The sequence below is a fragment of the Malus sylvestris genome, chromosome 2 (assembly GCF_916048215.2).
Source record: "Malus sylvestris chromosome 2, drMalSylv7.2, whole genome shotgun sequence".
In the NCBI taxonomy this organism is placed as follows: domain Eukaryota; kingdom Viridiplantae; phylum Streptophyta; class Magnoliopsida; order Rosales; family Rosaceae; genus Malus; species Malus sylvestris.
The window spans coordinates 11,996,169-12,016,733 of record NC_062261.1 but is presented as its reverse complement, the minus strand read 5'-3'; the positions used below and the strand labels follow the sequence as shown (position 1 = coordinate 12,016,733).

Genomic DNA, 20,565 nt, shown 5'->3' with positions numbered 1-20,565 from the left:
ATCTCCTAACAAAGAGGGTTAAGAATTCATATATGATTTCAAGGAGTTTGTAGGCGGTGAAGATGGTGGTGGTTGTATCATGACAGTCCATACTATTTCAGTAACCTCCATCACCTTCTTCTTGATGTTTGCAGCTTGAGTTGTAACTTGGAGTTGGTGGTTCTGTGATGGGTTTGGAGGTGATGGCATGATGGGGGTGGTGACCGTTAGTTAGTAGACTATGCTTTTATGACCTTTTATTGATTTTGAAGACAAAGTAAGGCCTAGTTAATTTAACAAATTTTTAACTAATGCTTTTGACATTTTTAATAAATTGGGTACTTGTTTGAAATGTTTAACAAGGTTGACACCAATTTGAAATAACATTAAAAGGTTGGATAGATTTAGGTACTTAATCCAATCTTTTATCTACTTCTTCAAGCAAGTGTTTGGAAAAGGATTCGAGCACGGAGCGCTTTGAGTGCCAAAACTAGAGGTGGGCTCGAACAACTGAAAACCTAATTTACACCTTTTGTTTTAAGTTAACAATTAAATTTCTGTATGGATTACTCTGCCTTTTTACAAGATTGCTTATGAGATTTATGATTTTGGACGTGTGATGCCAATCCCATGACGATGCTGACGACGATACAGAGTTCTGCCATCACTCTTCCGATAAAGCTATTTGTGAAGACCATATTCATATGGCCTTGTACAGCTCATATGACCATATTCATAACACCTCCAGCCCAGCCCAAGCCAATCTCTAGGCCGGAGTCGGAGCCGAGGAGGAGGAGGTCGGCGACGAGCATGACCTTGAGGTCGTCAGGGTGGTGGTGTTCCGGGATGGGTTCAGGAAGATTAGGGTTGGGTGTGGTTTTGCAGGAGGGGGTTGAGACCCACTCTTCGTAGACGAGCAGAGATGAGACTGCGATTAGCGGCAATAATGGGTCGAAGATGAATACCCTATATTCACTTTTAAAAAAAAATGAATAGAAAAACTGAATAAAATAATTATTAAACAACTCCAAAATGATTATCAAACGGTTCTAAGATTATCAAGACTTCAGTAAAATCAACTTCTTAACTGAATCCAATAAAATCAACTTCATCAAACATTTCAGCATCGGTCCCTGGTGGTGGCAGTGCCCACAGATCAAAGGCACATGATGGAGAGATGAATTATAACCTTGTCCCTTGTTCTTGTGTTCTTATTACGTTCATCATTGCACAGAAACCAGACAGGAAGAATACGATGTTTGCAACTCATGGCAGTGCCAGATAACATGGACATTTTCAGAATACAGTAAAAAAAATATCAGAGAGAGAGATCAAGAGAGAGCTAGAGAGAGCAAACCGTTTATTATAAATCGACCCCAAACTTCTAACCTTGTTGGTCTCAACAAACAGATATGCGACCAACGTATGTTTACACATATAAGAGCAGGAACACTAAACAACCCTGTTGGTTTCAAATCCTTGAGTGGCAAATCATTTTACGAACCAAAAATAACCGCCACGATCACAAACACACCGATAAACAAAAAAAAATACTTCCAAACATCAGCCGGCTGCCATTGGTGGTTTTCCGGCTGAACGAATCCGTGACCATGGCCTCCGTGAAATGAATTGAATGGTGCGAAAGGGAAACCAGAAGTTGTTCCATATACAGTAGCATCCGGGAACCCGTGATACTGAACGTTAAGCAAAGATGGTAACAGACCACCAAATGCAGTCGCCAAGGTGAAGTTACCAATCCGTTGAGTTGCCATTGGTACAAATCCCCCCATGAATCCAAAGCCATAATTGGCAAATTGATTGGTGTTCGGAGGAGGGGCAGTTGGAGGCCTCTGCCCAGACGGGCGATTGGGAATGTTGATCCCTGGATACGACTTTGATCTTGGGTCAGTTTGCGTCTTGCCCCTACCATAAAGCGGAACCAACTTCTCTTCCTCTATGAGGGCCTTGCAAAACGGGCACTCTTGTGAATTCGAGTGATGGTGGAGCCACCTGTAGAGGCAAGGCCAGCAAAAGAGGTGGCCGCAACGGGTTATGATCGGGTCTTGGGCTAGTTCGAAGCAAATATTGCATTCGAAATCTCCCACATCGTTGGCATTGTTACCGGAGCAAGAGACGCTTTGGGGCGGGACGCTTGTTGACTCTCCAAAACCACTTGCCATCTCAGTAACCACAAAACTTCACAGTGGAAACGCCTGCCTGCACTTCATACAAACTCATCACTAATTTATTCATTTTTCTTATGACTCAAATAAATCAATTGATACCTCGACATGAATTAGATTCAGATACAGCTGAAATACAGAGAAAATATTCAGAAAAGTTAAATTATTCAATCTCCAAGACAAAGAAAAATTACTCAAAAAAATAATTAAATTATTCAATCTCAAACCAGATTCGTATTTTACATCAAAATACCAAATTAAATCTAGAACAAGATTAGATCAGGAAAAATCAAAGATCTAGACCACGCAGATCAAGAGATTTAAGCAAAAGGAAGACCCAGATCAGAACGATTAAGCAAGTATATCCAACCAATTGCACAAATTATTCAATTTATTAGAAAATCCCCCAAAATTCCAAATCCCTAAAACCCTAATCCCTAATCATAAAGCATCTAATAAGCAAACCGAGAAAAAACTCAGAAATCCAAAACGGGAAAAATAATCGAATCAAGGTGAGAGAACAATTAAAAAGCAATTAACTGAAATTAAACTATAGAAACAATTAAATTAGAATTAAAATTACCTTTTGGGCGAGTGCAATTTGATTGGGAATCGTATGCCAAAGAGAGAGAGAGAGAGAGAGAGAGAGAGAGAGAGAGAGAATGTGCACTGCTTAAGTGGGTAGGAAAAGGTCTGTCTTCTCTCTCTAATATTTGGAGGAAGACAACCGAGAACCTCTATCGGCCCTCTCTCTGCGGTTTGTGGAAGATTCCACGCTTTCCTCCCACTTTTTCGATATGAGGACTCTCTGCGGATCTTATTCGGGACGATTCTAGGATCCTCAACTTTTCCCATTTTATCATACATCGTACAGTTAAAAGTTAAAAATTATTTTTAGTATTTTTTTAAATTAAATAAAAATAGTATTTGATAAAAATTAATCGTACGATATACAATAAATAAACATAATTTAAGAATTTCTAAAATCCCCACAAAAGATCCGAAGAGGATCCTCATCCATTTTTTCTCTTTTGGCGGGCTGTCTATTCCATATTTTAATATATAATTTAAGAATTATGTGCCCTATTAGAATCTGTAAGTATGCGTTCGTTATAATTCCCACCAAACTGTCGGATTTCCATCCGATGGCTATATTGCGTTCAGGTGTCCCAATCGGACGGTTTTGGTCATCCTAGTTCTATTCTGATGTTGGTGATGGCTTTTCTGTGATGTTGACATCTGTATTTTTGCGGGCTTACCGCTATTTACAAAACTTTTACAAAAGCCCGGCCCATAAACAGTCTTAACACATTGGATCTGTTCGAATACCCTCTCTCGAGTCTCGCTTGTTGGGCTTGGGCTTGTTTACCTACAAGTAATGACAATTGTATTGTAGAGCAAGACAAGGAAGCCCAGCCCATTTTTTGCATTAGTCTTAGCTTTCTCAAGGATCAACAAACGGCCCACACTAATGAAGTAGGTTTATAAACATTTTAACTTAGACGATGTCTTCATGGGGCATCCGTATGTAAGAATTTTTCCTCAATTTACAGTAAAAACAACCCCATTACGGTATAACTTTACTACGCATACTTCTTAGAGTTACTTATTAAGAGAATTATTTTCAATACACTCGTTTTTTCCATTGCATAGTTTATGTTTGACAGTCGGATCGAAGAAAAAAAAATCGGGTTTGTAAAAGCATTTCTCTATTTTCGGTTAACTAAATTCAGATAGTACTTAACATCGTTATACGAATCGAACCTGGTGGCTGGAATATTTGGAGTATGATTCTCTCCCTTTTTAGTCTCCATCTTCTTTTCTCCATTCATATTTGAACGATTACGATTAAGTCAAGTCAACTTTTTGTGTTAATTTTTTAATAACCAAAAGAACACAAAAAACAATTTGTGAGAAGATGGGGGAAGAGAATAAAAATAGGGTTAATCTCAGTTTACTATCCTGAAGATTCTGGATTTTCAACATTTAATACATGAAGTTTTTTTCACCCCAGAGTGGTACATAAAGTCATAATTTTGGGATACTTTCATACATTCGTTAAGTTTGATGTTAAATCAGCCGTTAACTGATGACGTGATGCTCATGTGGACAGTGACTAGGCACCACGTGTCATAGGTGCCCACATAAATATTAAAAATTTTAAAAAAATTGAAACAAAAAAAAAAATTTTAAAAAAGTTTCTAGGCTGTCCCCTAGCTCTACCCCAAGACTTTCTTCTTCGAACCCAAACACCACCAGACTCCTCATCCGCAACGACGGAAACTTAATTTACAGCACATGGGAGAGCTTCGCCTTCCCCACTGACACCATGTTGCCGAACTAGAGCATGACCGGAGCGAATTTCACCCTCATCTCCAACAATGACAAGTTCAGCGTCGTCAACGCGAGTAATTTAGTCTTCAACGACACCGACGTCTATCAGAGTCTCTTCAACGCTTTCTAGTCTTTGGACTCCGAAGGCAAAGTGCAGCAGGCAAATGGCGAGTCGTTTATCGCCTCCGATTTCGACCTGAATCGATCTCGAATACTGACGATCAATGACAATGGGAATTTCAGAATTCACAGCTTCGATCCCAGTCTATGGCAATGGAACATCGTCTAGCAAGCCGGGTATGAATTTTGCAAAGTCCACGACACGTGCAGGCCGAACGCCATCTACTTCAGCGACGGTTCGAGCTCCTTTTACTGCATGTGCGCACCGGGATTTAGAGAATCCGCCGGCGAAATCAAAGATGGAGGGTGCGAAAGGAAAATTAAGCTCACGAATTTGGGGAACAACAAATTTGAGCGGCTTGATTACGTGAATTTCATGGGCGGCTCCAACCAGACCAATCAATTTCAGCGTCTGCAAATCGAGATGCCTGGCGAGAAACGATTGCCTCAGATTCATGTTCAAATACGATGACAAAGGCTATTGCGTGCTCCAGCTTGAGAGATTGTAATACGGGTACTGGTTGCCGGGATCCGAAACCGCTATGTTTCTCCAGGTCGAAAAATCAGAGACTGACAAGTCGAATTTTACAAGGATGACGGAACTGCTGGAGATGACCTGTCCCGTTCAGAAAAGCCTCCCGCTTCCGCCAGAGAATTCCAACGCGACGACAAGGAACATTGTGATTATATGCACCCTTTTCGCGGCGGAGCTGATATCCAGTTCCGACATGCAGAGGAGAAAAGGGAGGGAGGGGTTCAAGGGTTGAGGTAGGGGACAGCCCAGAACCTTTTTTTTTCTTTTTTAATTTAATTTTTTTTGTTTCAAAATTTTTATTTATTTTTTAATATTTATGTGGGCCTCTATGACATGTAGTGCTAGTTATTGTCCATGTGAACGTCACGTCACCCGTTAACGGCTGATTTAACAGTAAACTTAACAGATGTATAAAAGTATCCCAAAATTTTGACTTTATGTACCACTCTAGGATGAAAAAAAACTTCATGTATTAAATGTTGAAAATCAAGAAATTTCAAGGTAATAAACTAAGATCAATCCAAAATATAAATGAAGAGAATCCTACGCTGAAATATTTATCCCAAAGAAGAAAAATAGATCTTTATGGCCGTGAGCATTTGATGAACTTTACCATGGACCATTGTCCTCACTGCTCTGCCACCAGTTTTCAGAGTGGCACTGAAGCTTATGGCTGGTCTACATGCATCCCATTAGACATGTTTTAGTATTAAGATGGCAGGCTTTTTTTGATCGACTCGAACTGAGTGATCTCTTTACGGAAATGGATCCCCGTTGGATCCTTTTCTTAAGGATATTTTGTGATTGTAATTGTTTATCGTACATTGTGGGATCAGAAATTATTTTAAAATTTAAATTTTTAAAATTAAACATAAATAGTACCTAACAAAAATTAACCATACGATATACGATGAATGGTCACGATCACATGATCCCTAGGATCTCTAAAAAAAGGATCCACCAAAAATAATGTTTTACTGAGAAAAAATGTGATAGAGAAAAAATGTGATAAAGATTTTCTTAGAAGTAAGATTTTTTGTGAATTTTTTATCATTTTATATTTTTTGTACAAAGTTTTATACTTTGATGCACAAATTAATGTTAAACAGTGAGGTGGCATAAGTCGATAGAGAGTTCCACTTTTAGAGTCTCATTAGCATTTCTTTTTTTAGAATTTAGGTTTGCCCAAACTTTCACGTCTCGATCTCAAGCTTGTTCAGTAAATATTTATTTAAGGGTTTATATTAAAATTAAACTTTCTAATTGACGTAACTTATTATTTTAGTCTTGAAATTAAAGATTGTTTAATTTTGTCTTTGAAATTGACCTAAAACATCAATTTAGTCTCTACAGTCCAATTCCATCAAATTCCTCGCCAATTTCAGAAATTAAAATGGCGAGTTAGATCAATTTCAAATACTAATAGTAAAAACCCTCTTGTTTAAACACGCATGTTGAAACTTGGTCCAGTTCTGAGTTCTGGCGTCCCCAGAATACCATGCACGAGTAGAGCAGTTCAAGTTAATAAACTTAATTATATGAAATGGCCTTGCAGTAACTTACTACAAGAGACTAGAGGACCCAATTACATTCGTCACCTTCAAACTTTTGGGAGACAATTTGATTGAAAGTAACTTAAAAGGAAAGTTGGTTTCAAAGTTGGGTAATGGTAGGGAGACCAATTATATTTAGACCAAATTTTGTAAATTATATATGACGTAGTTGTTGATAATTGAGTTACTTGAGTTTAATTAACATATTTATTATCTATCAGTGACACACCACATAATTTACAAATTTGATATAAAAAATTAGTCTACCTAACATTACTCTAGAACGTTAAGCAAATGATATTAGTTTAAGTATAGCTACCGCTCTCCTTCTGGGTATCTTCAGCAAAGAGATGTTCTTGTTTCCAACTTCTCAATTATATTGATAGAGACCTCCACCCGCCAAATTTTCAATAAAAAAAAACAGAGAGAGAGAGGATCTTCGTCGCATCCTCTTTGTGAGAATTCCGGGAATTCTCAAATCACATCTATTTATTATAAATTGTGCGGTCAATTTTTGTCAGGTACTGTTTATATTCAATTTTAAACAAAAAAAAAATTTACAATGATTCTAACTGCATGATATATGATAAACGAATGTGATTAGAGAATTTTCAGGATCTCCTGGATCCTCCTGGAAAAACAGATGCCACACATCACTATTTGTAGCCACAAAATCCATTAAACATGACAACTGAAATCTGGGATCATTTGAGTGTCTAGTTGACTAGTTGGTACGATGATAGGGTTACGGTGCGCCGCCCACAAATGTATTAAGGGGTGTGATATTCATGCATCTTTTTTTACTTTTCATATATTTTTTAAAATTTTTTGCCTTCAGATCAGATGAATTGAATAAAATCAAAAGATAATAAATAATAAAGAGTGTGTGAAAAGTAAAAATATATGTGTAAATAATACACCCCATTTATTAAATGTCGAAAATCACTGTATGTGCCTATACGTGCTTCCCATAACTAGTAAAATTAATAAATGTTTTAGTACACAAATCATGAGTTGGTAGTCAAGTGGTAAATGTCGGATTATAAGGTTTTTTTTAAAACTAAAAACTAGATGTCTTGAGTTCAAATATGCCGCTGGTGTCGAAGCCAAACTTGTGGTCAGTAAAGGCTGAAATGCCTCTGCGAGTCTTCCTGGACCCCGATATGGATGGATAACTGTGGCTTGCCGCCAGTCGTCCCCCTATTTTAAAAGAATAATAAATGTTTTGGTACACATGTGACAAATGTGTTTTTTTTTTGGCAAACGATATTATCTACACTAAGGAGGTATGAGAGTAGGCTAAGCCTCACAATAGGCTAGTAATAATGTGGTTCAAATTCGCATTTGACGATAATTAAACCTAAGACCTCTCACTTACAAGTGTAGAGGAATATCACTAAACCGTAGTAATAAGTAGCTAACAAATGTGTGCATGTATAGGCACATTTGAGGTTCCATGCATACATTTTCCAACACTAAAGGAATTAAAGAGCATGGAAGCTCATATGTATGCATGGACTCTAAAACTTTTTTTTCTTTTTAACAAATAATATTATATATACTAAAAAGGTGGGGAAGTGGGTTAAGCCTCACAATAAACAAGCAATAATATAGTTTAAATTCGTCTTTGGTGAGAATCGAACCTAAGACTCTAAGACTTAACTTTTAATTTTTTTGAGCAAACAATATTAACTACACTAAAGGGGTGAGGGCGTGGATTAATGCCTAGTTTGGTATTGCATTAAAAAAAAAACTACTTCACTTTTAAAAATACAGTTTATCAAACGTTTAACTAAAAAGCGCAGCAATCCCAAACTTGCCTTAAGACTCATAATGAACTAGCAATAATGCAGTTCAAATTTGCTTTTGGCAAGAATCGAATATAAAACTTCTTACTTACTAGTAAAAAAGAATATCACTAAACCGTAATACTAAGTGGCTATGTTATATATAGCAAAGAAAATGGAAGAATTGATGGATTATTTTTGTTGCCCATGGTTGACCTAACAAGATTAACAGTCCTAGCTACAACTACTTAATTTGTGATCATCAATCAAATTAATCACCTCCTAATTACATTCATAAATACACTTGCAAAAAACCCACACTTCCTCCCGAAATCCCCAAACTTTAACAGACAAACCTACTTCCTCCTAAGACTACCAAAACAAACCTTTATTTTACTCATCCCAACACGTGACAAAACTGGCCACATCAAGTATTACACACGCATCGACTACCAAACGTCTCCACGTGTCCTCCAAAACTGCAGTTTTTCCAACACTATTCCTTGGCTTCATGCGCACCAGTCATTTGATTCACTACCAATTTTCCATCCCTCAATTGAATCCCAGCACTGCCTCTCTCTCCTCTCTCTTTCTCTCTCTAAAACTAAAACGTCCCCCAAATTCCCAAAACGAAATATAAAGTTAAAAAAATAATGGTGATTGAATGACTCGATGTGAGCCAGAGTCACCAGACCCACCCGCCACCGCGTGAAGGGCCGTCTCCCGTCGTTTACCCTGCCCCCTAAAACGACGAGACACGTCACTTCCACCGTCTGATCCGCCCCCAACCCGGCAAAACCAAAATGTTGGGTCAACCCGCCATCCAGGCTCTCACATTCTGGCTCTCAGAGCACCCGTCCATCGTCGGGTTCCGCTGGTCCCACACCCACTCCTGGGGCTCCACGTGGTCCTTCCTCTTCACCGCCATCGCCGTCTACATAGGCCTCTCCATCCTTCTCCACCTCTTCCTCCTCGCCGTTAACCGGTCGGGTCGACCAGTCCCGCTCGGACCTATACCCGCAATCCACAGCCTCGCGATGGCCCTAATATCGTTCACAATCTTCGCCGGGATCACCCTCTCCTCCGCCGCCGAAATTCACGAGACACGGTGGTTCTGGCGGCGGTCCAAAACCCCGTTCCAGTGGCTCCTCTGCTTCCCGCTCGGGACCCGGCCGTCGGGTCGGGTATTTTTCTGGTCCTACGTGTACTACCTGTCCAGATTCCCCCACATGCTCCGCACATTCTTCACCATCCTCCGCCGCCGGAAGCTTGTCCCCTTCCAGCTCTTCAACCACTCGATCCTCACCGTCATCTCGTTCCTCTGGCTCGAGTTCTCGCAGTCGATTCAGGTCCTCGCCATCCTCTGCACAACGCTCGTCTACTCCGTGGTTTACGGGTACAGGTTCTGGACCGCCGTGGGGCTGCCGGGCGCGTGTTTTCCGGTGGTGGTGAACTGCCAGATTGCGCTGCTGGGTTGCAACGTGGCGTGCCACGTCGGCGTCCTGATGCTGCATTTCATGAAAGGCGGGTGCAACGGGATTGGCGCGTGGGTGTTCAATTCGGTCCTCAACGGTGTGATTCTGTTGGCATTTTTGAATTTTTACATCAGAATTCATCTGGGGTTTTTCAATAAGAAGGGGAAGGGAAGAGGTGTCAGCAGCGGAGCTGGCGGTGGCGATACGGCGGCCAAGTCCGTTGGAGTTAAGGACAAGGAGCTTTGATGGTGTAAGATGCAATTTTAGGGGGGCGGAAATTAAATTTTTGATGCGAGGGTAGGTTTTTGGAATTTGTACATGGTCCACAAATTAATACAATTACGATGACGGAAATTTTATATTTCTGGTCAATAATATGCTTCGGAAGAATGAAGTATTAGGGAAGAATCTGGAATTCAACGGTTGCAAATATTAATAATATAATATACACTGATGCATTTTAAAAAATCACTCCTAATGAAAGATTTTGTTCAAGACAAAGGACGGTTTTCTATAATATACACCGATGCATATAGCAATTCATTAGATATTATAACGTTTAGTTTTAATAGTGTGCGTTGAGGGTTAATGCAATCTCGGAAGTTTTATACCCTAAATTAGATCTTTTAGCCCCAGTTTGGGGTTGAGGTGATTTTAAAAAAAGCTCCTATGAAAAAAAGCTGGGAGTGTTTTTGGTGTTTGGTAAACTTAAAAAAAAGGGCTTATTTTGGAAGCTGCTGTGAGAATAAGCTGAAATCAAAGGAAAAAGCTGAAGCTGCAATTTGTAGCTTTGAAAAACTGGCTTTTTTTCAAAGCACACAGAACTACAGTGCTCCTTTAATGAAAAGATCCACTATCAGACTGCTTTTTTTTTCAAAAGCACTTTTTACAAAAAAGTTTACCAAACACTCTGCTGATTTATTTCACAGCCGCTTATTCTCACAGCACAACCGCTTATTCTCACAGCAGCTTTTTTTCAAAGCACAGCAATACCAAACCAGCCCTTAGTTTGGCAAGGAATTTGTACCTCATTATATTTGAATTTGGATATAGTTGATTACTTAGTTATAAACAACTTTTAGGGGTCAGCTTGATAACTATTTTGTGGAATAAATATTGGTGGAAGAAATGGCCGAGAATGTCACCCTTTCGTAAGGGTTGTTAGACAATTATTAAGGAGTTGTTTGGTATTCAATTTGAAAACAACTTATTGGTTTCAAAAATGATGACTGTAGTTAAATTACTTAGCACTCAATGGTTTAAAAACAAAAAATTGGATTCAAGAAGGATATCAAACAACCCCTAAGCTATTAGTGTTTTTCTATACAATGGTCTGGTACTATATGAGTGGGAGAAATCTAACCTAAATCACACAATGAACAAACAATAATAGTTAAGTATTAAACTCATTATTCAGGTGAACTGAACTTGAGACCTCTTATAAATGAAGATGAAAATCATTGAACCGTAATGCTAATTACTACGTTACCAAAGGTCTGAGTAAAACACAGTTTGTGCAGATAACTTAGTTTCGTTTTGTACTGGCGTTAATATCAAAGATGGGAGATTTAATTTGTTATGGAAATGCGTATATCAAATTCCAAATCAATTTGGCAAGGACACTTTAAATTAGAGTTTGGGCTTGATGAGGAAGTGACTTGGACCACAAGTTTTTGAGTCCTCCATGAATGCGAGCAATTACGTTGTGAACGTTCCCATGTTGATATGTATCGATCAGAGGTTCAGATGGGAGAGATGACACAGAAACAGAAAGGAAAAAAATACATATTACATTTTGATTTGTTTGAAATGCTGAGGTTACCAAGCATATGGAATTTCATGAAAATATCGATGCATGCTTTTTCATAGCTGAGGAGGATTTGGTGTAAAATTAGCAGTCGAAAGGGAAGTTGTTTGGATGAGAAAGTTCATATCGGAATTTGGAGTTGTAGTTTGAAAGTTAAGGAGAAAGAAAAAGAAAAAAGGGTAAATTACATACTAGCTCCTCAGGTTTGAGGTCTATTACGATGCATGATTTTTCATAGCTGAGGAGAATGTTTTAAAGATGTTGTATGAGGTTGTAATAGATCTCAAACCTAAGGGGTTACTATGTAATTTACCAAAAAAAAAAAACTAACCCAAAAGAATAAGTTGGGCCTAAATGAATGTTGGTCAGGGCCTCCATATTTGTGGTTTGACTCAAATCCAATGAACCATATAACTAACTCCACTTGATTCTGTGTCAAATTTTATTTGATTTCAGGCAATTGACTAACTCATAGTTCTCAAGTCTGCATTACTACGAAACCTTGGTTGGCATATATGGTCCATACGATTGCATATCATAGCACCGTCACATAAACAATTTCACACTTGTGCCTCTTGGTTGAATATAGATTTAACGTGTAGAGTGTGAAGAAAAAAGAAAGAAACAAAGGGTTACAAATCATGCATAGGTTTACCTACTTGTACACCGATTCGTAACTAACGTAATTTGACGTACAAAATTCATAATCGAAACTGTTTATCTTCTTTATAGTCATCAAAAGATCATCTCTTAAAAAATATTCAATTTGGAGCTCGTTTAGTCATCCATAAGTTTTAAATAAATCGATTTTAGCATTCTCATGATAAACCGTCTAATTTGTATGCATATGAATGACTAAATGAGGTCAAAATTGAATTCTTTTTTTTTTCTTTTATAAATATCATACTTAAAACATGATAAAGAAAATGAGATGTTTTGATTATGAGGCTTGTACAACGATAATATGCTAATCACAAGTAGAGTGGACAGGTAGGGGCACTCATGCGGTGGACACAAGTATTTTTCTTAATAAAAACAAGCTAAACAATACACAATTTGAAGAGTGTGTTAAAGCTTCTAATTTGTGTTTAAGAAAATATTTACGTATGAATCCGACTGTAATACGTAAATAAATAAATAAACTTCTTATTAGTAAAGAGGAAAACCATGTGTTTAGAGAACATCATCGATCATATAAACTAGGATTAAAATTTTGAAAAAGAAGACCTAACTTACACCCACATGCCTATGTCACAACAAATGTGGATTGAACCATTTCGCAAGAGCTTAAATTTGGAAATTAAAATTGCAAATTAAATGATGTGAGTATAACCATTATTCATTGAGTAATGCTAAAGAGATTAAATTTGGAGATTAAAATTGCAAATTAAATGATGTATCACAAATAGAAATGAACACGTCTATCAACATTTAAGTAAAATCAATATCCCAGCCATCTTCAAATCCAAACAGAAGAATTGTATTATTTTGAAAGAATAATTACATATGGCAAGCAAGAAAATTAAGTCGGTGGCAGGCACCATATCTAAATTGCTACAGTGCCAAGAATGGTATAGGACTAAGGGCTGGTTTGGTATTGCTGTGCTTTGAAAAAAAGCTGCTGTGAGAATAAGCGGCTGTGCTGTGAGAATAAGCGGCTTTGAAATAAAGCAGCAGAGTGTTTGGTAAACTTTTTTGTAAAAGTGCTTTTGGAAAAAAAAGCAGTCTGATAATGAGTCTTTTCATTAAAGGAGCACTGTAGCTCCGTGTGCTTTGAAAAAAAACCAGTTTTCCAAAGCTGCAAATAGCAGCTTCAGCTTTTTCCTTTGATTTCAGCTTATTCTCACAGCAGCTTCCAAAATAAGCCCTTTTTTTTTCAGTTTACCATATACCTAAAACCCTTACAGCTTTTTTTCATGGGTGCTTTTTTTTTAAGCACCTCACTTCCAAACCAGGTCTAAGATGGGTCTGGATCCACGTTACACGGCTCCACATTAAAAATTGACTCGGTCCAAAACTTTGTCACCTACCAAACGGGCAGTAAGCATAATCGTTTGACTGCGCCAGCTTCTTGGAGGTTTCTTGGTGCTCTCGCTCTACCACACGCAAGTCTGCAAATCTCTAGTTCTGAAATAAGAAATAGACGCATGGTTATAAGCATCTTTTGTTAGCAAATTGTGGTCTCTCAAATAAGATTATTTAAAAAATCTCTCAACGGTAGAGGATTGTGTTGTCACGTATCTATTTTCTACCATCTAATCCGCCAACCAAACGGATACGTAGATTGCACACATTTATGTTCGTTATCTGTGAAAACATGTATACATGAAAAGATTAATGTCATGGCGACCAAATGTTTAAACCATATATGCGAACCAAGTGATGTGTCATCTCCATCAACGCTTAATTAATAATACAATCATCTACAATTACATCATTTGGATTGCAAATTTAGTTTAAAAAATTTGATCTTCCTAGCATTGCATATATGAAAATATTACGTGGGATAACTAATTAGTTTTCTTCCTCAAGAATCAGACCCATGAACTTGGACTTGACATCAGGCTTAGTTGGAGTGAGTTTGGAAAGAACAAGCGCTTGTCCGCCTTCAATTTTGGAAGATAGGTTGCTTGACAACTTACATGAAACAATTTTATCCAACGTTGCGTTCTGATCTAGTAATACCATAACACATTATAAAAAAACTTACACATAATATTGTATCGTTATACCAATACGGTACCATAAATCCGTCATGTACAAGTCTTTCTCCAACTTAAACCAAAATGGTTAGACAGTCGATGCATTCGTTTAAATGGTCCCAATGGACATAATCTATCCCGTATAAAAAAAGCTAATAACAAGGCCGAAGGTTGGACCATGAACTGAATGAAGACATGGACTGTCCAGCTAAAACCTCCCCTGGCCGAAGCAATTCCCCACTAACCAGGAAGGCTCATATGATAGGACAAGGATTGTTTGCTCTCTTACTTCCGGTACCCTCTCGTGCATTTCTGTTTGTGTGGTCAAGGTTAAGCCATGTTAACATTTTATATTATTATTCATTTTTATCTTATTATCTCTATAAAAAATTAATATAAAATATTGACGTGACTTAACCATGATCACATAAAACAGGAGGCACGGAAGGACATCGAAAATAGGAGAGCAGACAATCCTTGTCTCATATGATATTGTCAGACGGTGATGTATTGACTGGTAAGTTCAAAACCAATGCACTTTTATTCTACGGCTGCGATTGGTTGCCGAATTGTGGACGGAAAGTAATGTTGTAGCATAAAGTGATTGACTTTCTTAAGTTCAATCGTTCATCCGTGTTGACCGATTTTTATTAAATGATGATTTAGATCACTTGTTAGAAATTGTTCGAGCGTGTAATATAACATGAATTGATAATTAGATATTAATTTTAGGGTCTATCATGTATCTGTGTCAACTCTAGACACAAAACCTCCTCTATAACCCATTACACCTTGTTTTGGTACCCTGTTACATGATAGTATTATAATATGGATAATGCTAGGGAGTTAAAATTTGTAAATTAAATAATGTGTCGCCAATAAGAATGAACACGTTTATCAGTGCTTAAATAATAATCCAATCATTAACTTCCACAATATTTTTGAAAAACTATATACTTGTTTTAAGCAAGGGGTACCCTTTTCAAAAAAGTTTTACAAAACTTTATTTTTAGACTCATTCACCCTCATTTTTCGTCCCTTCGAAAATTTAGTGGCAGAGCTCATGTTGTCAATGAGTATTACTGACAGAAGCTGACATGTAGGTGGATCCCTCCTTTCGATATAAACGTTCTAACTTTATTTTTTACTGTTGTTTATTTATGCTCTGACATCACTTGTGTGACAAGTGTTCAACCTCGCTCACATACTCACTCTAGAATTAGTTACTTTAGGTTTAAATTAGTTCGCAATTACTACATCACCATCACTTTATGACTTCGTTATTTTTCAAGAGTCGACCAATACAACTTGATTCAAGTGTCCTCGTTGAATTGGGTGTCAATGAAAAATCTTTATGTGAGCTGCAAAAAGAGACCAAAAAGAAGACAACATATAGTGATCTACCGTGGATCTTTATTTTGTAGGAGTCTATTAGCCCATAATATTACGAGGAGGAATCAAACTGAAAATCTCAAGCACACACGGATGGCCATCCAAACTACGAATGAGCTTCTTTAATAAAATTGTGTACATTATTGATGATAGGGAATTTGGCCACTAAGATTGTCAAGGAGGAAATTTGAGATAATTTTGGTGCGGGATTTTGACTTTTGTTTTTCCACCAACGTGATCGGTGCGTTTTCAGAATTTCCAACTTCATAACTTTCGAATGAGATCCTCGTATTCTTTTTGTGAGGATCTCGAAGATCTTCCAATTGCATCCATTCATTGTATATCGTACGATTAAAAATCATTGTAAATCTTTTTTTTTTTAAATTAAATATAAATAATACATGATGAAAACTACCTACACAATGTACGATGAACGGATGTGATTGAAGAATCTCTGGATCCTCACAAAAAGAATCCTCATTCATAAACTTTCGCTCTTAAGTGATTATGATATGGATAAAAAAATTAAATAAAAGAGAAATGCTAATGAGATTCTCTTAAAGTAGATTATTCATGGATTATCTGTCACTTTATAGTTTAACGTTAATTCATATCAACATAATAAAATATTGTGCCAAAAACAAAAAATTTATAAAAAGTCTCGCTTTTGAGAAAATATCCTTAGTATTTCTCTTAAATAAAGTTTAAAATACTTTTCATGGAGTACCTAATAGCACTTTCTAAAGAAGAAGAAAAAAATCACTGTTTATAAAAAAAAAACTAAAAAAAAATCTTTAGTAATGCATGAATTTAAATTTGGGTATTGTTCTTCACACATTTGTTTTTACTTTTCACACATTTTTGTTAAACATTGTCTATTGATCATCTTTAATTAATTCGATTGGGCAAACAAAAATTGAAAGTGGTGTGTGAGACCTAAAAATAGATATGTAGATATCATCATCCTTAATTTTTTGTCAAACATTGTCAAATTGTCAATACTCTTTCACTTTTATAAGTCTTTTGGATTTTAATCTATTGTAAAATCAATTCAAAACCGTAAGTTCATAAGAAATTAAAATTAAAAATTAAAATGCTTGTTTAACACTTTGTCTATTTGTGCCATTTAGTCTTACGGTAATAATATTATTCTTCATTTGTAAGCGAGATTGAGAGGTCTTAAGTTTAATTTTCTCCAAAAACGAATTTCAACCGTATTATTACTAGTACATTATGAAACTAAGTCCATATCTTCCCATTCGTATGGATAATATTGTTTATTTCAAAAAGAATAAAAAAACACTTTGTCTATTTGTGGAAGTGCTTTTGGTGGTAAAATATCGAAGTTTAGATACGTGATGCTTTTCTTTTTGTTGCCCATTTTATATCTACCCAATAAAAAGACAAATTAAATAAAAGTTTTCAAAAACTTCAATTTCATGTTAGTAACTTGTAAATCATGAACTGATAACCTAAACACACTCAACATCATTGTTTACATAAAGCCGGTGACTAAATTTGTAAAGTTAAATTTGCGGGGAAGGGAAGGGGTGTTAAAACAAAATTGTGGTTTTCCAATCAATTATATTGTTGTTTTTCTTCTTCTATTACTTTTATATTTTTTTCTTTAACTAGTGTACTGAACCAAATTGCTTCCTCTTCGCCCCATCAAAAGCAGTTGTCGGGGTCATTTCCGATGAATCCGACGAGCACGGATAACATGCTTTACGAAGCTCGTCATACCTTCCGACGTCGAAATTCTCAAGCTTCATGAGGCGCTTCTGCTTAGCCTGAAACCGGCTATGGTAAAAGCCTTCGAAAGAGGGCTCTATCGACGTCCTGAGGAAGAAGGCGTATCCAGCCATGAAATACATTGAAGTAACGTAGAAGCAGATGGGTTCCATGATGTCCCATGAGAGCTCCCAGAACGTGAGCCTCATGAATCCGGCTGTTTGGACAACCAAAAAGCCAAGACCGCACCAAAGCTCCTTTCGGACAAGGGACTTGGCCTTTCGGTCTATCTCAAACTTGTGCCTCTCCATGTCTTCCAATTCCCTAATTCTGGGGTCATCGGAGTCGGGTGGTGTTCCTGGAATGGGAAACAGTTCTTGAATTGCTTTGGCTACCTGCAGTAACCAAACAGGTTGAAACAATTGGGTAAAGCATGCTCAGCCTATCACCAATTAATCCTCACCAACTACAGGAAAAACTTTTACAAAAATTAACACAAAAACCTGTGTTTTCAACTAATTTTTCAAAAACAATAAAAAAAATTCTGGATTGAGGGGAAAAACTTATAAATAAATTTCAAAGTTATTTCAGTACACATGGAATTTTTCTCCAATATACCGGAATTAAATCTAACGACTTTAAATAATGAAATATGCCATACATACTCTGGAATAAATTTCAAAAAGATAAGTATATGGGGACAAAGTGGAAAACCCCCAAACCTAATTCGGTATGCAGACCAATTACAAATCCATAAAAGCAAATCCGATAAGTAAATCTACAAGCTATCATTACTAAGGTATGCAGACCAAATACAAATCCATAAACAAAAGCAAATCCAGGAAGTTAATATGCAAGCTATCATTACCTAAAGAAAAGCACTTCACTTTAAAAAAAAAAAAAGCACTTTTCCTATTTCAAACATTCCCATAATGTTTGTTGAGCTCAGCAAACGCTTTACCACCACCCAAAAAAGAGAAACAACCACACCCAGCTTTTCAAACTTCATGCCACCCAAAACACTAAAACACCCTCTAATTTTCTAATTTGAGAAAAATATGTCCTATATTTTTTTAGGAAAATTAATAAAAAGTTAAAAAGATAAAATTATTTTTAATAAAAAATAATAAATAAAGATATAATAAATAATACCAAAAAAGATAAAAATGAACAATAATGTTTTGTTAAAACTTCCTTTTTTTAAAATAATTTCTTCCTATTTTTCATCTACACCGTGCCACACAAGGTACTGCAGAGCATAATAGAATACTGCTAATCTCCCACCCCCTAAAACAGCCACCCAACAAAAATGTAACTTTAATATTATTATTTTTTTTGTTAATTTTAATATTATTATTTTTAAATCACTGTGGTCTCCTCCCAAAGATGAAAAACAAAATCTGCCACGGTGAAAGACTGACACCCTTTTTCACGTTTAAAGGTCTCGCCTGTTGAAGAAAACAAAATAAAATCATAAAAACTATATTAGGTTTCGGAATTTCCCATATCACACTAAATAAAATTCACTGCTCGTAAATTTAATTCTACCCTCTCGGCCATCAGACCAAGATCACCACAACATTTATCTGAATTTCTGAAACACAAAAAAAATTATAAAAATAAACAAGAACAAAAATTAAATTTGAATTTAAATTCGGATAAATTAAAAACGATAATTTAATTAGGATTTAATGAATTAAGAAATTAATTTTTTACCTGTTCGGGCTTCAAACAAACGGAATTTCCCAATACGATGACGGAGCCGTTTTCGTCCAGCGATTTCGCAAACCCCAGACCCATATCCGGATCCGCGCAGCTTTCCCTGCAGATCCGAACAAACTCCGAATACGATACCCAGCTTTTCCGGACTTCTCGAAGCTTCAATTTCACCGCCTCCAGCTGGGCCACCCTCAGCAGCTTCTTTGTTTCCTCCGTCGTCAATCCCGATTTTGCCACCGGCAAGCTCTCCGGCTCGGGCTCCGGCGGAGCCAAACCGTCCAATCGGATCCGATCCTGGCCAATGGCCATGACTTTGAGCTTCTCCATTAGGTTTTCCCCCATCGGCAAAGACCAGATCGCTGGCTTCTGGAAATTTCCCGCCGACGGTGTCTTGTGGAGGAACCTCCGGAACATGGCATTGTCACCCGGGTCGGGCGCGATGCTCGTCTCGCGAGGCTTGGAAGCGGGTCGGATGTGGACCGCCGACGACGAAATCCGGCAGTTTCTGAGGGTTTGGGTCGACGCCTTGGAGATGTTGAACAGACGCTGGGCTAGGGTTTTCTTGAACGCCATTGTAATAATCTAGAGAGAGAAAATCGAGAGAACTGTAGAGATAGAGAGAGAGAGCTGTTGAAGCTTTGTACTGGTTATTGAGCGTATCAACAATGGAGGCCTCTGGCTCTTTATATAGGTGTCCCAATTCACGGGACGACCACGATTTTTTGAAACCCTCGCGATATTTCCACTAGTTGGGAGAATTAAAGTCGGGAGATGTTTCGATTTGCGCGGCTCCCCATGACTCTAGCGATGAACTTATCCCTTACGTTCTGGGCATATTCGTTTTATCCGTACTCCCGAGTTTATCTCGCTCGTTCCAATTTATCGTACGCGGAAAAATGCAGCCGCGTTCACGGGTGATAAAGATCAGGGGTTGGTGGATTAATCACCGTACACGTGGATGGTTCGCTTCCAGCAATGTGACCTTATCGACTGTGGACGGTCGGATTAGATGACTCTGGTTACCTGTTGATGTTGACTGATTTTTGTGTGGACTAGCGAGGTGGAGTGGCGTAATGAACACGTGGAAGGTAGAGAGGCGATATTAGAGTATCCCTGGTGAGAGGGCTTTATATGAGACTGGAAAAATAATAGATATAGCCTATTTTAAAGATCTAAGGAATTTTTAAGATTTTATAAAAGAATTTCTCTTAATTAGAGGTTATATCTTTTGAGCTCTATATGAGGCTA

The 20,565-nt window shown here is 37.4% G+C and overlaps 3 protein-coding genes across 3 annotated transcripts; 1 reads left to right on the top strand and 2 right to left on the bottom strand.

Annotated features, from left to right (window-relative positions):
* Nucleotides 1-1,322: 1,322 nt before the first annotated feature.
* LOC126589387 (uncharacterized) lies at nucleotides 1,323-3,006 on the bottom strand. The gene is made up of 2 exons (XM_050254668.1): nucleotides 2,746-3,006; nucleotides 1,323-2,196 (listed from the first exon to the last, which is right to left on the bottom strand). Exon 2 carries the CDS (start codon nucleotides 2,157-2,159, stop codon nucleotides 1,476-1,478), a length of 684 nt encoding a protein of 227 aa, XP_050110625.1. The 5' UTR covers nucleotides 2,160-2,196; nucleotides 2,746-3,006; the 3' UTR covers nucleotides 1,323-1,475.
* A 5,897-nt stretch (nucleotides 3,007-8,903) lies between these two features.
* On the top strand, nucleotides 8,904-10,437 carry LOC126589377 (elongation of fatty acids protein 3-like). Its single transcript, XM_050254659.1, has one exon. The coding sequence runs from the start codon at nucleotides 9,295-9,297 to the stop codon at nucleotides 10,210-10,212; it is 918 nt and encodes a 305-aa protein (XP_050110616.1). The 5' UTR covers nucleotides 8,904-9,294; the 3' UTR covers nucleotides 10,213-10,437.
* Nucleotides 10,438-17,275: 6,838 nt separating this feature from the next.
* Nucleotides 17,276-20,068, bottom strand: LOC126589369 (calcium uniporter protein 2, mitochondrial-like). Its single transcript, XM_050254649.1, has 2 exons — nucleotides 19,315-20,068; nucleotides 17,276-17,993 (listed from the first exon to the last, which is right to left on the bottom strand). Exons 1-2 carry the CDS (start codon nucleotides 19,888-19,890, stop codon nucleotides 17,499-17,501), a joined length of 1,071 nt encoding a protein of 356 aa, XP_050110606.1. The 5' UTR covers nucleotides 19,891-20,068; the 3' UTR covers nucleotides 17,276-17,498.
* Between the last annotated feature and the right edge of the window lie 497 nt (nucleotides 20,069-20,565).

What these genes read in the sequence shown, in the direction of transcription:
- LOC126589387 (XM_050254668.1), bottom strand. Translation starts at nt 2,159, where the DNA reads ATGGCAAGTGGTTTTGGAGAGTCAACAAGCGTCCCGCCCCAAAGCGTC.
- LOC126589377 (XM_050254659.1), top strand. Translation starts at nt 9,295, where the DNA reads ATGTTGGGTCAACCCGCCATCCAGGCTCTCACATTCTGGCTCTCAGAG.
- LOC126589369 (XM_050254649.1), bottom strand. Translation starts at nt 19,890, where the DNA reads ATGGCGTTCAAGAAAACCCTAGCCCAGCGTCTGTTCAACATCTCCAAG. An exon ending in TTTGTTTGAAGCCCGAACAG is followed by an intron (nt 17,994 to 19,314) that starts GTAAAAAATTAA and finishes TGGTTACTGCAG; the next exon opens with GTAGCCAAAGCAATTCAAGA.